The sequence below is a fragment of the Aulostomus chinensis genome, chromosome 2, assembly GCF_037954235.1.
Source record: "Aulostomus chinensis isolate RoL2024-O1b breed Wild chromosome 2, RoL_Achi_v1.0, whole genome shotgun sequence".
NCBI classification, from domain to species: Eukaryota; Metazoa; Chordata; class Actinopteri; order Syngnathiformes; family Aulostomidae; genus Aulostomus; species Aulostomus chinensis.
In genome coordinates, this window is record NC_141321.1 from 9,289,244 (window position 1) to 9,308,697 (window position 19,454).

The 19,454-nt window shown below is 43.9% G+C and overlaps 1 protein-coding gene across 5 annotated transcripts in view; it reads right to left on the reverse strand.

Annotated features, from left to right (window-relative positions):
* Positions 1-19,454, reverse strand: part of coro2ba (coronin, actin binding protein, 2Ba) — a 40,436-nt gene that overhangs the window by 16,393 nt on the left and 4,589 nt on the right. Inside the window, exons 1-2 of one of the 5 annotated variants that reach the window (XM_086226478.1) lie at positions 14,764-14,994; positions 406-606 (exon numbers count right to left, since the gene is read on the reverse strand). In XM_086226478.1, coding sequence (XP_086082604.1) covers positions 406-606 — 201 coding nt within the window. In that variant the 5' untranslated portion in view covers positions 14,764-14,994. Of the gene's footprint in view, positions 1-405; positions 607-2,678; positions 2,826-14,688; positions 14,995-19,454 lie in introns of those variants that run through there. The other 4 variants (XM_086226471.1, XM_086226486.1, XM_086226462.1 and 1 more) reach the window with 4 other exon arrangements.

Sequence of the window (19,454 nt, forward strand, 5' to 3'; positions counted from 1 at the left end):
AGCTTATTACAAACGGCCTCAACACTTATAAAGACTGGTGTTGGGGGGGGGGGGCGCACGTCTGCAAGAAATGAAACACGTGTTTCTATTTCAGGGGACGCATGATGAGACAATACTTGCTGCTGAGCGAGTCATTCAACATTACTGTGCTTTACATCGATATTACGTAACAACTGGGCTTCCAAGCTCCGTTTCTGTGTACAATTCACTTCGATTCACTGTTATGAAAAAAGTCGAAGGGAAAATTCAGGGAACATTTGTCCCGTTATGCGAGCGACACTTCCTGGGGGGCTGATTCACGAAACTATCCGACACCGCAACTACACTCAAAACCGTTCATTGCAGCTTATTGGTGGCATTTCCTCAACATCCACCCATGTTGAGTAAAGCAAAAGTGTGAGTTACCTGGACTACAGGTATGACGATGAAGGAACCGCCGCCGGCGCTCTCAGTGACCACGGCCAGGAACTTGGAGTTGACGGCACAGAAGTGGTTGTCATGGACGTTCTTGGTGATGGGGATGCCATCGTAACAGTGCTCCCGGTTGGCTACTTTTCCATAGACGTTTCGAAACTTGGAACTTCGGTATGTTGGACGCCATGACATCTGAGGAATACAAAAAAAATCAGTTAATACAATGTAAGACTGATTCTGTTTCATTGTTTATTTAAAAAAAAAACAACTTCATATAATAATAAAGCAATCTCTACACAAATAATAACCACTTTACAGGTAGAAAAACTGCATATTTGTGGTCTGTTGCCATTTTTCTTCCTAACAATCAGGTTATCTTCGTGAAATGCGAAGTTCTCCACGCTCATGAAACTCATTTACTAGCTCCTCTGGCTCTCCAGCTGTTCATTTTTAAATAGTTTACAGTGTATAGTTTGAAGCCGCAGTCTCCCATTATTACATACACGACACAGGCTCATGTCACACACTCCCCGTAGTCTACCCCCCCATCCCCCTGCTGTTTTTTCTGTTACCTGGATGAATATATTGAGTGTAACACTACCACGTGAAGTGACTCATTTTAAATTTGGTCTAATAACATTCGGAAAGTCTAGAGAAGTGACACTTATTTACCCACGTTCATGTTAGCAGAGGGCTAACTGGTAGTAGCCGGTGGTCTCATGCACTACACGGTGCACACACTGACTCCATTTACTGTGAGGTGTATCATGATTGACTCAGAATCGGTGGTTGGTTTGTGGCTGGCCATTTAGCCAGTGACACTTTTAATCACACACAGCTGAGTTATATTGTAATTGTTCTGAAAAAAAAGCGGTTTAATTGTAGTTGCTTTATTTGTTGAAGTATATGGAGCTCACAATCAGTGGAGTCTACTATCACATCTACCCGACCCACAGTGGCAGGGTGGTATGTCCCGTCTGCGTAGGCATGATAACACTCTGCTGAGGCAACTCTTCCAAGTCCGTTGGTGTGATACTCTTCAAGGGTGTTCTGACACCACCAGACAAATACGTACATGTCAGGAATAGGACGATCACAAACACAACGAGCGAAAACATAAATACAACAGATTCTACCACCAGCCATCACTCCCCTTCGCTTCACATGGATCTTACTCAGAAAAAAGGAAGGAGAAAAAAAAGCAGCCATTGTTTACAGCCACTACACACGAAAGAGAAGTGGCTCTCACATTTGTTCACTTCACCAGAAGAAAGCACTGAAGGAGCTCTTGATTTTTTTTTTCAACAGCTTTAAGTCCTTTGTCCTATTAGCAAGCAGGAGCTTCTCATTTGTGAATAGAGTTTCAATTTGAGTTGTTTTCTGAAGCTGTGAAACCATTAATGGCCCGTACGACTCCAGCCTGGAGGAAGAGGGTGAGCGGTCAGATCAGTGGCAGCTTTACCCGATGACATCAGGCAATTCAGCATTGTTCCAGTTACATGGAGGGAAACTAGTGGGACTGATGCGTGCAGGCATGTAAACAGCCTCACACTGTCATGCCACTTCCGTCTCCGACCAAGCAGCTTACGCACTCGTTCGTCCCAACGCTGCGCTCATTTCTGTTACATGATTGACATAGAATGAATAAACAGGAACGACTGGAAATTTGGTACAAGAAATGTCGCATTTCAATATTAACATCACCAGACTCATGAAAATCATTTTACTGGTCATGTGAAGCTGTAAATATGTTTTGAGCTGAGATCATCTGGTCTGAAGCAACGTCTGAAGTGAACCAGCAGCATAATGGCAGCTTGTTACAGAATTAATGCAGAACAGAGGAGCAGCAGAAAGTGGCCTGAGGGACGGTTAGAGGAGAGGGACAGTGGAGACTTGCCGGCTTTCAGCTCTCTCCACAAGGATGCTCATTCATTGGTCACCGGCATATCACACAGAGGGAGTGTCTGTGTGTGTGCGTGTGTGTGTTTATGTCCTTACCCCGGCATGCATGGCCACACACACAAAAACACTGCAGCATCTCAGAGAAGAAATTACATTGTGTGTGTGAACATGAATCACAGGACTGCTGTGTTTCAAGCATGATTCCCTCCAGGGTATCCCAGTATCCCACCTTCTTAAATTTGCAAGTTTGGTATATTATTACCATACCAATGTTTTATACTGTATACATTCACCTTTCATGTCTGATACACACTATGAACAGCCCACTGATGTTCTCATAATCATCTAAATGTAAAGGTCACCTTACCATCCTGGCGTCCTCACAGTGACACGGTGCTGCTGTGGTCCTCTCAGGTTGCAAAACTCCACCCTCCTTCCTACACCAGCCGCCAGGATCTCCTCACTTCCTTCTTTTCCCTTCAAATCTAAGCAGACGGCCTGTGTCTGCTCTACCTCCTCTCTTGTGTTTTTCTCCCCCCTCCCCTTTAAACTCACTCTTCCCACCCTTCTCTCCTCCTACTGGTACTGAGAGCTGGAGGGACAACACTCCCTCTTCCTCTTCGTAGCCCGCTCTCCCATCGTACCGCTCTATCACTCCCCCTCTCTCACTGTCTTCCTGTCGGTTTGTCTCAGGATCCAGACATCACAGCCTCGGAGAAGTAGCCATTCATACTCCTCCCTCTCCCACCTACTGCTTGTATTATTCTTGGTGATTCCCGGCACCACCCTCTCTCCCCAGCTTGGTCTAATCCTGCAGATCAGTGACATGAAACCTCCTGAATTTGTTTCAAGACTTTTGTCAAGACAGTGAAAGACTTTGTTGCCTTCAGGATGAATCCTAATCAGTTGTGTGACTTCTGTGCTCATGAGTTCGAAAGGTTTTTGCTGTCGTTTAAAGGACTCATAACTGTTGATGATTTTGACATTTAGCAAACCCATTCATGGGTTGTGTAATATCACCTTTCATTTAGCTCCATCATGAAGTCAATATTAGAATCAGGCCTTTAAATTATGAAAAAATACCTGCAAAGTTAATGGCATTATGTATCAGCTCTGATAACGTGCTAATATCATGGACACAGAGCATGATGATAGCAAATGCTGTTTTTAAGAACCGGATGCTCAACAAAGCCGCACTTTTGGACTAACTGCTACGTCATTCTGTTATCCTTGTCATGATGAGCATGTTAGCACGCTGACATTTGCATTTTAGCGAACATTAGCATTTAGCTCGGTAAAGGTTGTCTGTGTCATGTCTTAAAGGAGTTGTGATAAAGAGCTTTTATCAGGGAACAATCGTGTAAGGAAGGGGAATGCAATGCATCTGTGGTGCTTCACGGTTTAGAACTATGACTTGAGTCTGACTTTACTGACAAATATATTACACTGGTGCGTTATCCTGGTCGGAAATGTGTCAACTAGATGTGACCGACACTTGAAATACACTCGTATTAATTCAAGCATTAGTGCTTGCTCCGATTTAACTAAATGATTTCATGTGAGAGGATGATCACATTTAATACACAACTAGTCAACAGTGTGTGATTTTCCGTCCTCTGACAAAATGATTCAATACATCCCAAACATATCGCTCCCATCTTGCAGTCAGATGCATGTTTAGAGAGTGATTTCAGTCTCTAGATTTCTGCTTCCCCCACGTCCTGCTCACTCATCCTGGAGCCTGTGTTGCCTCACTACAAAGAGCGGCTGCAATAGCCTCTGGTCAGGTCGATACGCTGAGGCAGGTGCTGGTAAAAACTGCAGCCCCTGATGATTGTCGACTGTGCCTTTGAAATGCGTCTGGAGCCCAGCAGCTTCACTGTCGGCCTTGGCCTCTTGACTCGATGTAGGAGTGTGTGTACACGTGTGACTGTTTCCATGCCTGTGTGACCATGTGCAGTCTGTTGGTGCGGGTGTGCGTAAGCAGACTTATGCTTATTGAGTTTTATGCCGGGCGGCACGGTGGTGCAGTAGTTAGCGCTGTCGCCTCACAGCAAGTAGGTTCCGGGTTCCAGTCCCGGCTCCAGCACGGGATCTTTCTGTGTGGAGTCTCCATGTTCTCCCTGTTCCTGTGTGGGTTCTCTCTGGTACTCCAGCTTCCTCCCACAGTCCAAAGACATCAAGAGAGGATGAGGCTGATTGATACTCTAAATTGACCGTAGGTGTGACTGTGAGTGTGAATGGTTGTCTGTCTCTATGTGTTGGTCCTGTGATGGACTAGTGACCTGTCCAGGGTGAACCCTGTGTCTCACCCGTAGCTGCTGGGATAGGCTCCAGCCCCCATGACTCTTAACAGGAATAAATGGAAGAAAATGGATGGATGGATGGATGGATGGATGGATGGATGGATGATGGAGTTTTATGCCTCAAGACACTACAGTTCTGTGCACACCCAGTCTTTCTCTTTGTTTCAGTGGATGGAAACATAATGGCAATTAAGATTATTTTTTTGCACATAATCTAGGCTCACAAGTTTGACATCATGTGGTTGGCAGAAGTTACTGTTGTTTAAAAATGCAAGAAAGTCTGCATCAGGCCGCAGGATGGCATGGTGGTTCGTACCACTGACCACAGGGTCCAGCAGCAGGAGCTGTGTGTTCAAATCCTGCTTTTATCACTGCGTTTCATATAATTGACCTAAAGTGTCTTCCTAACCTTAACCAGTGGAGTTAATCAGACTGCAACCATGCTCACACACCATGACACCTTATTTTCTAACTGTGGAGGTCATTTCAAGGAGTTGTCGTCAGTGAATAACGATAAAATAAAGATCTTTAAACGATTCATTAACTGACATCCCATTGTTTAGTGTGTCCTCCACCACGAAAAAAGGAAAGTATTTGACCGTCTATTCCCTTTGTTTCCATGGTGACGACACTTCATATTAACAGATGTTATGATTTGGCATCAAGAGGCAGTGGTCACTTCACCTAATTCAATGAGATGGCATTAATCCAAAAACAGCATTTGGCTCTCTGGTCGTCCTTTGCCTCCAATCTCTCTTCAAACTCTGACACAGTCAATAGAATACAGACTCATTCTGAAACCTTTCAAAAACACCATCCAGTCAAGATTTCCTCAATGTTGGTGCCAGCTGAGGAAGCTGGACCATCTGCGCTAACATCCAGTTGATACACAAAGGAAATCCACACACTTGTCACTCAGGCATACTGAGGCACTGTCAAGCCCTCCCTCCTCCTCTCTCTTGGCAGTGACACTGTACAATTATTAATGTTGTAGTATTCCCGACTCTGCGAGAAGTAAATATCAGAAAAAACACAAATATCCTGTCTCTATTTCGGCCAAACTGTCTCTCAGCGTGAAGCGGGCTTTCTATTGACTCACACAGGAAGTGTGGCAGCTTGGCTGAAAATGATGGAATATTTCCTGCCCTGCTATGGTAATTGCCTGATGGGACTATTGTGGTGATAAAAGGCTTTTGTACAGTAAGACGTTGCAACTGAAGGAACAAAGCATGTGCGCTTTACTAGATATCAGCAGACAGTTAAGTCATTGTTTGGTGTTAATTCTTCTCAGCGCAGAAATACCACAAACCAGAAGTCCAGTCTTATTTCATTATACTACATCTACATCCCTTTCATATGGTCAGAGATCAGTCATGGTCTGATTATGTAGTGGTGAGCAGCATTGATGGGAGCACAATTACGTGGACTCCATCCATCCATCCATCCATCCATCCATCCATCCTTTTTTAGCCACGGACGTGCCTGGAACATCAGGGAAGCTTTCAAATCCGACTTCACTTGAATTTTGTTCCTAGAAATCTCTTGAAACGTAACGTAACGTAAAATGTTCTTTTTTCTTGTGAACCAGTTAAATGGCTACTTTTCCAATAAGTTATGTGTTCATCGAAGAAAATAAAAATAAAAATATTGCCACCTGCTTTGCTTCTGTTTTTCTCATGTTTTGTGGTACCTGCATAAGTAAAAGAAGATTTAGAACAATGGAGCCGCTGTAAATGAATCAGCTACCAAAGGAGCTATTTTTCATATAAATATTGACCGTCTGGAGTGTTTTAATGAAAGATTTTACTCCAAATAAATCTTTAAAAGCTTTAAAATAAAGGCTTAAAGGTGTACTTTAAGGTTAAACAGCAGATGTGGACCCTCTGCAGTAGATGCATCCTGTCCAGCGCAGCTAAACATGTGCTGGTAACATTCCATGCAACAGTGGCTTGAAGCAGTTTTGACCCTCAGTGAATTAAAAGGATTGCCAGTACTGAAAGGTGAAGGCCTCTAACAATTGACAAATGGAATTAAAAACACCGAGTGCAATACATTTTTAACCCTCCCGCTCGTGCAAGCAAAAGTGAACTAATCTGTCTGTATTTTGTGGGATTTTCCAGATGGCCAATTCAAGAATGTTGGCTCGGCGATCTTTTATCTGTGCCTGCATTAATTTCAATCACTTCAAAAGAGAGAAGCTCCTGGAACTCACTCACTTTCCAACATCTGGCCTGTTAATGTCTATCATATCATGGTTTGTATGATTTCATGATGAACTAAGAATACACACAAAACACACAACGGACAGAGTCAACTGTTACCAGTCAGGTTTTAGAGAGCAGCAGCATTGACTGAGAGTGCGAGTCTTCCCTAGAGCTCAAGCCACCTTTTAGCTGGCAGGTGGGGGCTGGTGCCCTGAACTCCACCTCACGGCCACAAAAATACAGTTCCACTGATAGGACCAAAAAGTTCAGCTGGAAAACATCCTGCCTGATTCCTCCTATAAGAGAAGCCACAGTAGTGATGTGCTCCTTACAGTTGTGGACAAAATGAGAGTGGGAATATCAGCATTTGGGGGTGTGGTGCTTGTCGGTCAGGTTGGGCTCTGTGCTGAGATACCTTTGAATCTCCATCACGGGCCTGAAGCTTCAGCATGTCACTGACAACATTTGAGCTGCTAAGTAGGAAGCAAAACCACCAAGGGTAAGTTGTGTATTTGAAAGGCGACAGTGTGGACAGGAGCCTGGTGAACAGCAGCCAGAGAGCGAGATGCAGTAATAATGACAGGAGAGGCAGAAGCTCCGCTAATGGCGGCTCCTGCGGGTCTTAAGCCGGTTCCATTAAGCAGCACTAATGGTGCAAAGAGCAACTTTCCCAGCAGCAGGAAACACAGAGCTAAAGGGCACTTACAGCAGAAGCCCGTGAAGGAGTGAATGTCCCAGACCCATGCATCACCCTCCATTGATGACAGGATTACTGCTACGGTAGTATAAATACAACCCTCCTAGTGCAGTATTTCCTACACTTCAGAAACTACCATGATACGTAAGGTATTTTATACACAAACATAAATCACTGACACATTTCTTATTTCCATTTGTGCTAAATTAATAATATTGCCCTTCCCCAAGGACTTTCTGGCACGTGCTTTTTGGAGCATAATAATGTGATCTTAAGTACACACCCCAAGTGACAGAGGGGGTTAGCAGGCTCAAGGTGAACGGAGAAAGACCGAGGAACAAAAGACGACATGTGACGGAGGAGAAATAGATATAAAGGGAATGACGGGATGCGGGACTGAAGGTGAAAGAGAAGATAAGGAAAAAAAGATGAAGAAGAAGAAGAAGAAAGGGCGGTGGCAAACCAGCTAGGAGTGATGAAATATTTAAAGAAACAAATGCAGAAAGCAGACAGGGAGGAGGAGCAGAGGAGGCTCTTCCCAGACAGAGATGAACTGCCTGCTGTTAGACCACCTGCCCACACACACACACACACATATGCACGCACACACAGTCTCTCTCACACACACACACACACGTATTGAGCCAGCTAAAGCAGTCTAAGGATATGCAAAGAATTCATAAAATCTAAGTGTATCAAGCTTTGTGATCTAATTGATTAAAATACCAGAATCTTCAATCATTTACAACATCCAGACAACATTGATGGTAAATTAAATCTTAAGATCTAAATGATCTTTCCATTACGTGGAGGAAAGACTTAATTTGAAATTAGTTTGGGGGGGGGACTTCAAAAGATAAAAGGACAATGATTTATAACACAAATCTGATCGAGTCCCTCTGGCAACGGTTCAAACGGAGAGAGCTAAATGGCACCAGGCCCGGAGACCGAGGAGAACTTTCATCAGACAAACAGCTCTGCGGAGTTATTCAGCAGTTTGTTGAATTATTATTTCAGATGTGTTACGATATTACATTTCAAAACTTCAAACACAGTGGAAACATTTGACAACAGGCCTGGCTATGGAACCCCAACCCTCACACTTGCTGACAGCACATTAGGAGGCTGAACGTGAGTGACACTTCCAAGCGGTTTGGGCTTCAACTATCAAACAGTTAACCGTCTTACACTTTCTTGGTCCTTGACACTACAAAAGTCAGTGTATCACATCCATCCAGCGTGGGAGCGTCCTGAACTCAGAGTCCCAGTGCAGCAGTATTCTGGTAGACCGTCTTTAAGAGTCGTGATAATGAGTTCGAACCTCTGCTGGAAACTGTTGCGTATGCAAAGTGCAACACTGTGTGAGTGAGAAGCCCATTCACCTGTTTTTATTTTTTTTCTCTGTTAAGGCTACAGTGCATCCTATTTTCATACGAATGAACGTCCCTTACATTGAAGCCATCACCAAATGAGTTCACACAATGCTCACAAGCTCACTGTGGCCAGAGAGGTGTCTCATCTCACACGCCACGCTGTTAATGTACGTGGCGAGATTCCCTCGCCACCAGGAGGAGCCACACATCCTATCAGCATTCTGTCAACTTACACCAATATGGATGATTAAAATAAAAAAAAAAAAATCACATCCCACTTATAAACTTCCCAAAATATTACTGGACCAAATGGGTCAAATCCCAAGAGTGACATGAGTGATTCTGCAGGTTTGCATGAAGCTCAGAAGAATTGAACCGCCATTTTACAATATAGTAGGCCAGGACCAGGACCATTCCTTCCGGGAAAACCTCCCCTTACTTGAATGTGGAAAAATAATGAAATTGTGTGGCTGTAGGTTTCCAAATGAAATATGCCAACTAGGTCAAATTATGACAGTGAAAAGTAATTTCAGGGGGATTATGTGACGCTCGAAACAGTTAATCCACTGTTTTTACAGGCAAAACAGTAACAACGCTACAGTGGAGCATGTGACATCATGTTCAACTCTACGTCTTTAAAACCTTCAATCGACTATTTACTGGTTCAACATATTTGTGAAATCGTCTCTTCTTTTCTCACATAAACTGCACAGTTACTGCTGTTTTTCATAAGTCTGGAAATGCTACTTTTGCATCCAAATTGGATGATGCTCAAGGCTTTCAAGCTAGAGACTCAGTGTGCCAGGCAATCCCGCGCCCATGTGCTGGCTCCCAACACGGACCAAACACACACTCCTCAAACCACCACCGTTGGTAAGACTGTCTCTTTGCTCCCCTGTCCTTGTCTTTCTCTCACTCTGTCTTCCTCTCACTCCTCAAGATTGGGAGGATAGAGAAAGTGAAAAGCAAACCTAGACAGGGAACCTGGCCAAGCCCAGTGCCAGACCATCTGTCTGGCCGGGGACTTCGCCATTCCAGACTGAGAGCGTCTGCACCCTGGCAACCAGGATCTGTGCTGCTAAAATACTGATCTTCCTGACATTTATCTGATACAGCTTCAGACAAAGATAGTGTTAGAAAAGGAAAATTAGATTTAAGGATCCATAAATCCGTATTATGGAATCCATAAAAAATAAATCGGTTCAAATGTTTTATTTATTCTCGTCTCCACTGTTGTGCATATCTTGTGATCTCTGGCTGTCCAGTGCACATGGCATCTTTCAAACCTCTGTTACGGTCTCCTTGTCCTTGGCAGCAGGGAGCCGTATGACTCGGGGCCCACTTGGCGACATCAGGCATCAGAAACTTTTGTCATCAGTGCTGGAAATGCTGTTGATGTGCTCTTTGCATTCCCTCATTCCTCCTTACTGCCCCTCCTTTAGGTTCCTGCCACTTTATTCCCTGGTGAAAGGGGTGCTTTGGTGGTTCTTCTCACTGGAATCAAGGGTCTGGCATTGTAGTTTGTGGAGCCCCTGAGGTAAACTGTGTAATATACATGTGTTGATGTTCAGTTAATGTGTAGTAAACTATAAGCATGTGAAACTGATCATCTCCTGTCAGCAAACACACAGCAACTCCGCACGTCAATACATTTTAAAACAGTGACTCGCAGCCAAATGTTGCATTCAAATGAAACCAACTGCATAAAAAAAAACACAAACATAAATGAGGATTTGATGGAAGATTTTTCAAAAAAAATAAACAAATCTTTTGTGTGTGTTCCTATTTTCATTTGGACACGATTCATGTTGAAATATTAAACACATTTTATAGACCAAAGTCAGCACTGCAGTCTGGGGTCAGCTTCTCAAGCTTTCAGCAGTAAGTTTGACGGGCTGGACCCTTAAGTTTCAGCTGCGAGTTTGATCATTTCCCCCCAAATTTTTACATTATTTTAATTTTTCTGGACGTTCAAAATAAAATTCCGTCAGCATAAAAATATAAAAAGAACAGCATCACAAATGAAATCATTGGGTTGAATTAATTTTACTCTGTTGACATTGGAAGTGGAAAAAGTGACGATTGATCTTGAAGGATTGTCACAAATATTTTTTGATCCGTCCAATCAAAGTTTAGATATCGGAGCTTGGGCCCAGAGTGTTGGACTGATCGATGGCCGTTGGTCCAAATGCTGGTTGTTAATGGTTAAGCGCTATCATGAAGCTATTTGTCTCCCGTCACCCATAGCAACAAGGTAATGATGTCATACAGGAACATTACTTCCATGATCTATGGGAGCACCAGGTTGCCCTGTTATTTCTTTATGTTTGCTCACAAGCTAATAGACTCGACAAGAACGAGCCTCTAGAAAACAGCTAGAAGCACAACCCTGCTGTCAGTTTTCATAAGCAGGACACAACAGAGATCCAGAGCGTGAGAGACAGACAGATTATGGCATCTCTGGCACCTTGGCTAACAGCTGTGACAGGGGGGCAGGGGTCATCCAGATGTTCCTGTTTATTTAGAGCTATTTTTCTACCAAAGTTAACAGGTTGAAGCAAAACTGCAGATCTTTTGGTTGCTTATAAAACGAGCAGAAGTGGAGCCAGTGGAGACGGAGACCGTGTGCTGCGGAGGATGAGGTGAGCTGATGAAGGAGAGCTTTTCTCCAGGACCCCAAAACTTCTAGATAGGTACAGCGGTTAGATTACCATACGCACATCTGGAATAATTTCTCCCTTTGTTTCATGAGTGAAAATCTTCAGATTTCTGTTTCATAAAGAGAAGAGACACCAGCTGTACGTGCACGTAAACACACACACGGAAAGGAAGCAGGCAGCAGTAATCGCCTCTGCATCCATGTGTGAGCTTGTTAAGCCACATTTGAAATGACAGTATTCCCATATGTGGGTGAAGGTTAATGTGTTGTGAATTTGACCTATTTCAGTGTTGACGAGATCATCGGTGGAAAACTAAACGAGCTGCAGTCGTGGTGCTGCCTTCACTCCGCAGCTATGCACCTCCATATGTTTATTATCATTTTTAGCAGTTGATTGTGAAGTCAACAGTATGCAGCTCACATGGCCGGGAGCTGCTCAGGCCAGCAGGCAATATGGTAGATATATATTGAACAGTCACTCATGCATATCTTTTTCCAGTTGGCTGCATCGATCTGCTTATTGCTCGCTCTCGATTCTTCCACTGTAGCGTATGCGTCCCAGTTTAGAGTTCAGAGGTCCCAGCGGTGAAGCGCAGACCTCATTTCACGATCCTCTGTGGACAAATATTTAATTTTGCCTTCTATTTCATGAGGGAGGCTTTATCGGTACCTGGATCTGCTCATTTCACGAGGACTCGAGCTGACTGTATCATCATGGTTCTTGAGTGTCACGGTTTTCAACAGCGATGACGATGATGCACATTTACACAGCTGGCACATTTAACAAGAAGAAGAGTGAACACGGAAATCAGGCTGAAGTCAAACAATGTCAAACGTTGGACTTAAAACCAACAAATATCAATTAAAAAAAACTGGAGTACTACATTGTGGAGGTTCACATGCTATTCTACTGACTGTATCTGCTTTTGACTCCTGTCTCAAGGTCCTTGTGTCCAGCTGGGTGTCTGATCTGTGTGTTACACTGTTGATGTTCCCAAGTTTATCAGTTTGTTCTTTACAATAAGATTACATTGAAATTACAATGTATCATGATGCTAAATTAGGTTGTCCCACAAACTCGAGATGTTCCCTCAGCAAGCCTCCAGAGAGCGCTTGCCTGAGTCCTCCGTGGATTGAAAGAAAAAGTTAGTAAAAGAAATAAAAGAAAGTCAGAGCTCCTAATAGTTGTGGATTTTCTGAAAGGCCCATAGTTTGACAAATACTCATGCAAAATAATCTGCCTCGATTTCAGGTCTCATAACCACATAATCGTGACATTCAGACAATTTAAAAGTTTCTTTAGAGTCTAAACTGGTCTCTTTGGTCTATTTGCTGTGACATTTTAACACATTACAAGCAAAACAACCTTGGTGATGCAATTATATTATACCAACACAAACACCTTTGTCGCGACTGACTACGACTCACAGAGCGAGCAGAGAGCTGTTGTGTTCGTCTAGCCAAGACTTGTCCTCCAGTGACTAGCGGGGGACCCCTTTTGGAGCAACTTCCATCATTTCCCAGTCAGAACAGAAACCAATCAAATCGTCAGACATCAAACTGATGTCAGGTGACTTCACAAAGCGGAGCCACAGGCAGGCTGCTGGGACTGTACGCCAAGCACCCTGAATCACTAGCAAGAACATCTTCCAGTACTTCTGTGCTCGATGGAGTCTGATGCATGAATGCACCCTGCACGTTCTCCGGTGCTACCTGGCCCCTGATCTCATCGAGTCATCAATTAACCTCAGACCCATCTCACTTATAAGATACTTTTCTTTGAAAAAACTCAATTAAAAAACTGCTGACGGGCCACGTTGTATCAGTGGGTCTGGGCTGACAACACAGGCTATTAGAGGCTTGTGTTTTTCTGCTCCACCTTGACAAACCTTCTGTGAATTAATTACCTCTGTGTGTAATTGGATGGTTTAGACATAGCATGGGTTTTAAAACAAGGTCTACACAAAAAATGGAAAGGAAAGACACAAAGCTAAGCAGAAGACGGACAAAGGAAGGAGAGAATGAGTGAAACATGGAAGTATTTTGTGCTGCGGAGTGACTAGTGTCTATATTTACACTGCTTTCAATGCCCATCGGCGCAATACAGAGCTGAATTTGACCCGGATGAACTGTGCTGAGGATTTGTGTGTGTGTGTGTGTGTGTGTGTGTGTGTGTGTGTGTGTGTGTGTGTGTGTGTGTGTGTGTGTGAGAGAGAGAGAGAGAGAGAGAGAGACGGAGAAATAGAGAGATAGAGTGTGTGTGTGGGTGGTAGGATCATCCACCATAGATGTGCCCCTCTCCCCACTCATTGCTCTCTTAGCTTCTCTCCGCTGCTGGCAAAGGCAGCTCAGCTCAGGATGCAGACACAGAAAAGAATCTTCATCTGTGTGTTAAAATGTATCACATTTGAAAGATGTCTTCAAGCTCATGACTTATCCCTCTTTCTGGACCTCAACAATGAACATGGTGATGGTAGGACGTGAGGGGGATATGAGCTGACATTGCATAAGCATACAACGACTGAAACCCCAGCAGAGCCCATAACCCCTCCGCTGTCAGTCTCATGGCTGGGAATGTGATGAGGGATAAAATTATGTAAGTAGATTCCATGACACTTGTCGAGCCTCCCAACCAGGCAGCTTCTGATCCAGCGAGAGGATGATTCTCCCTGCTTCTCACTGCAGTGACACTGCAACAGCCTGCATAGCACTGACCGCTGCAGCACCGCCAGCGCTAGCACAGCTGTGCCCACATCTAAAACTGCTGTCCTGATCATTAAACACCTCCATTTGCAATTCTTAGTTCCTGCAGCACTCACAGGGTCACTTAGGTTCACTCAGACTTGGATCTTGCTTTTATAGTTCTGGCTACAATTTCCCCCCGCAATAACGTGCTGAGAATTGGGACCATTTCCACATTCTTTCAAGCAAATCTGATGAAGTGAGAGTACGATCAGTCAGACAATCTGACAGGTTGTAAATCAGCAGACAGGAAAAGTACTGAACTGATGATAACCGAACCTGAATTGTCCTGAACAATATAAAGATAAGCTGTAAAAAGCAGATAACGTGAAGCATTTGTTGCTCTTTATCAAGCTGTCCACATTTCATTTTTCTTCCCCCTCATACTAACCTGAGGGCTCTTTAGAAACAGTTTCTTTACTCCATACGAATCCAATACACTCCTCCATCAAAAGACCGTGTTTACCGTTGAGGTTGAAACGGGCCAGGATGTGGCGAGGAGTCACGTATGTGCAGCTCGTCTTGGGATGAGTTCAAGGTATTGGAGTCACTGCTGAGCACAGCACAGGGTGATAAAGGGATAACTACCCGAGGAAGATGCCGCTGTAAAACGTCTGTCACCAAACAGCCGTACATTCTTCTTCAAAGAATATACTCCCTAATTTCATCTGATCCAAGCCTGTGTGGTTACCAGCTACCGGTGTTTGACAAGGTGGTGAGGGAACCACACAGCTGGTTTTATTAAGACTTCACTATCAGGCTTCTGCTACTTTGTTCATCTCCTGTATCGAGACATCCCTCGATCACGGTGAGTCAGCACAGGAGGAACTTGCGGTTCAACTCGTCTTCATTCTCCTTCTGTAGGAAAAAAAAACTTGGCTTGTTTGTATTTCTGGCAGCCAATCAGAACCGTTGTGGGTAGGGCGAAGTTCAGGATGCCACAACCGTGTCCTTGCAAAATGACACGAATAAACCATGTTCTGTCCAGGAAACTTGTTTATTCATATTTGTTGTATATTTGGTGATTATAACCCAACAGAATTGTCTGACTTTATTTGTCCAAAAGTTCATAAAAACTTAATTTCCAGCATGTAGGATGCTACTGGCTTGCCAGGGTGGCATTTGTTGTCGTTTTGTATAATGAACTTGGAAAACTGTAGCACGCAAAAAGCATGGAAGGGACAGAGACTGCTGACTGAATGTGACTGAATGCTACACTGTGGCATGTAAACTAGGCTAAGATTTTTGCTGGTACGGCAGGAAGTCGGAATACTTTTAGTCTCTTAAAAGCTCGTATAAAATTCCTCAGTTCAGTCTCTTTCAGTGTGATAAAGCCAGACTACCTGAAAAGAAAGCCACGTGTCACCAGTAATGAAGTGGCCACAGGAGCTTTAGGAGCCTCTGAAGGAAAGAAATGCACAGTATGAAGACAAAGACAGACGGCTGGACATGGAGAAAGCAGATGTATGAGAGGTTGTGTAAAATAGTAGTAATTGTAATAATAGAGAACACAGCCATGGCTTTGTAGCACACATGCAGTCCAACAGGATCCTCTGTCTCAATGCACTGGTTGACTTGTCCCCAGGCCAACAAACAGGAAGCACATCCTATGTCTTGATTGCGCGCACACACACACACACACACACACACACACACACACACACACACACACACACACACACACACACACACAGAGTCACATTTCCCTTTGTTGGACATTACATGGATTTACATTAATTTCCTGGAGACTTACTGCCACCTTTACCTGACAGCAGGTCACCATGCTAAGGTTGAGTGATTTGTGCTCGGTGCACCCAAAGGAGGAGAGTCCCCTAACAGCTTTGCATGCCCACAACAGGGGGAATATCTCATGTACACACAGACTCCACAGGACGTGCACCTAATCTCGGCTGGAGGGGACACGGGCTGTCGGTAGTCATGGTCCCTCTCTCCTGTTCCTGTCTTTCCTCTGGAGGATGCTCTCAAATCATTTCTGATGAGTCTGTCTTTTTATATCTGCCACCTCCCAAATGGAAATCCAAAAATGAACAGGCTCATCCAACAAAAGCCACGGCAAAGCTTTCCATTGTGTGCCTTTCACAATTCATTCCATTCATACTAGAGAAAGTCACTGAGGCAATTGTGTGAATGTATTTGCAGAAAGATAAAGGAATGAAGAGTTCCCCAAGTCATTTGGAAATGTACTCGAGTCTTTTCACACACATTTGAAATGTACAGTTACACACACACACACACACACACACACACACACACACACACACACACGCACTGAACAGCGTGAGGAAGCTTTCTGACAGGCAATGAGCTCATGAGATCTGAATGTCTTCCTGTGGTGAATGCTTTTTTTTTGTGGCTTTCTCACAACTATTTCCCCTTTTTACCTCTTTTTTCTCACACTTTTTGTCAACCCCCACACGCAGCTCACTCTCTCTGCGTATCTTCTTGTGAGTCTTTTATCTGCTCCATTTAAACTGAGCTTACTTCTGGATTTGGTATTCCTAATCTCCTACGCTGTTGTGTATTTTTCTTACTCTAGGAATGGAGGTTTTGGGTTGCTAGGTTAGCGATTTAGCTCTGGTTTTAATGTTTCCGCCTGTGTGTCAGAGAGAGTGTGCGGGTAAACACCAAGCTTGACAAATGGCCAGTGGTCTAAATCAGACTCAATGAAGATTTATGGTGGCTGAAGTGCCCCAAGTAGAGAACGTAGACAGTCTGGACGGTGTTGGATTTGTGCGTGTTGATGCTAGCAGCCAATTATTTATGTTGTTGTTTTTATTGGACGTAAAATAAATGCAGTCGTAGGGTTCACATATTATAATATATCATGAATTTTTTTTTTTTTTTTGCAACGGGAGTCTTAACAGCCTCGCAGTTAACAGCAGAAGCTGCACCATAAACACTGGAAATGGCTTTCAGACGTCCCTCCAACCACATATGTGCGCCTGACATCAGAGCAGCGCTGGCCTCCTGCATAATTGGGGTGTTTGCAGATAAGTAATTGCAAACACACGCAACACAGCTGGAATGCTACTTTGAATTATACAGAATTCACGTCAGTTGGCTGAATATAAAGCTTTGGCTGGAAGCAAGCGTGTGTATGTGTGCGATTATGAGCACTGAGTTTTACACCGGCAAAAAAAAAAAAAAAAAAAAAGAGGACCAAAGGGAGCCCAGTGGGGGGGCTACCCTCTTCAATAGCTTATTTGATGCTTCTAATTTGAGGGTTTAAGTTAAAATAGGATTATGCTGAGGTTAGGGATGCAGGGCAGATGGTTCAGGTTAGAATTAGGAGCCAAAGTGTTTGTGCGTGTCTTCAGAGGACGTTTATCACCACACTGACTCTGTTCAGTCATATTAAAAGCATTTTTGTTTGAGTCTAATGAACAAAAAAAACCCAAAACGCCAAAGGCGCCCCTCCGTGCCGTCCCCCGTCCTGTCTCCCATCCCCATCTCAACCACTTCCCTCCTCTTTCAGCGTCCCCCTCCTCAGTCATGGCACACTGCTCTTTCTGTGGTATCCAACCAAAAACAACTCAACCATTTTAGAGGTTGCCATGCAAATCACAGATTTCTAATCAAGAGGGTATCAAAAGAGCGGGTCGAACAGTGCCAGCAGCTTGACGTTAATCTTTATGGCACATTTGAATAGTTTGCTAAACACTGAGAATTGGGTTTGAATATGAAACACAATTCAGTTCCTTTGTGCCTTTATTACCCCAAATCTGACTGGATATTGGCAGAAGCAGGGCTGGGTGACCTCAGCCTTCTGGAGAGGTCATTCATCTGCACAGAGAAGTCTTGCTGTGGTCATTATGACTCCCTCAACTCCTGCAGACAGAGCAGAACTGACAGGAAGGTAACTCGGGGCAACGATCAGAGCTGGAGCTGGCCTCCTGCGTTGCTGCAGGACACTGCTGTGGGCTTCTATTGAGGCAACAGAAGCCTCGGTGGTTTACTGTAAGGGTTTCGTCTTCCCACCTTTATCTTATGTAAGGGAGCAACCGGGAGCGGCAGGGTTGCATTTAGCTACTTTGAACAGTCTTGACGATGACAACTCTCACAGAGCCTCCAATACGCTGCTGTACCACTTTACTAGTAACGGAAGTCATCCACCCACCTACATAATGTGTCTGCCAACGCACGTTTGTGCCCTGCCCACACACACACACACATACACATATGAGAACAGAATATCCAGATATAGCAGTACTAATCTCACGCTGGGCCCTGATGTGTTAGCTGTGCTGGCAGTTTTCCTCTTCTGTGAAAAGCTCTGCATGTGATTCAGCACTGGGCATCTCACACTTTCCTCCCCTTTGCCATTTCAATACTTCTGCCTCTCCTTTCCATTGTAAGTGCGGTAGAGCTCACCACTGTCAACGGCATTACCTTACAATGACAAGGCCATTCACCAGTAAAGCAAGTGCAGCATCATTTAGGGTGAACTACAGCAGCTCAAAGTCTCAAAATGATTGCTAGCTAGAAATCATGGAAATTCAGTCACCACTGAATTCACCATTTACAGCAATTAAAGGATAAATGTTGATCCCATGACATGAAAACTACATCTACCCAGTTTTAATACATGTTCATTGTTCCTTTATCTCTTGCCAAACAGTAATTATGTGTCAAAAATCTGTGTCAGACTGTTCTTCATCGCTAAATGTCAGGTCTTTTGCATCCAATGAAAATTCCAGCAGTATTACAAATGATCACACACCAAAAGGATTAACTTCATCATCACAAGTTGAACTATGTTGACTGACAATAGTCCTAAATTCTGATTGAATTCTTCATCCACAGTTGGTAGCAGAGAGCTAATCAGAGCCAGCCAGTTCAGCTGATGTAAGTCCCCAGTGTGCGTGCTTTCGAACGCGGGGGAGCGTTGAGCACACACAGCAAAGCTGGAGAATAGAAACGCCAATCAAAAGCCAAGACAAGATGCTTCATGTTTTTACTGGAAACAAGTCAATAGCGCTCTGATGTCCGTCTCAATATCCAAATATTCAGCTTCTTCTTCAATTTTCTGGAACCAAAACATCATTGTTCAGGAAAATACACTTAAATTCAGGTTATCTGGCTTATAAAAGCCCATGGAAACGTACACAGAGCGCTAATCTTGACTATTTTTCCACA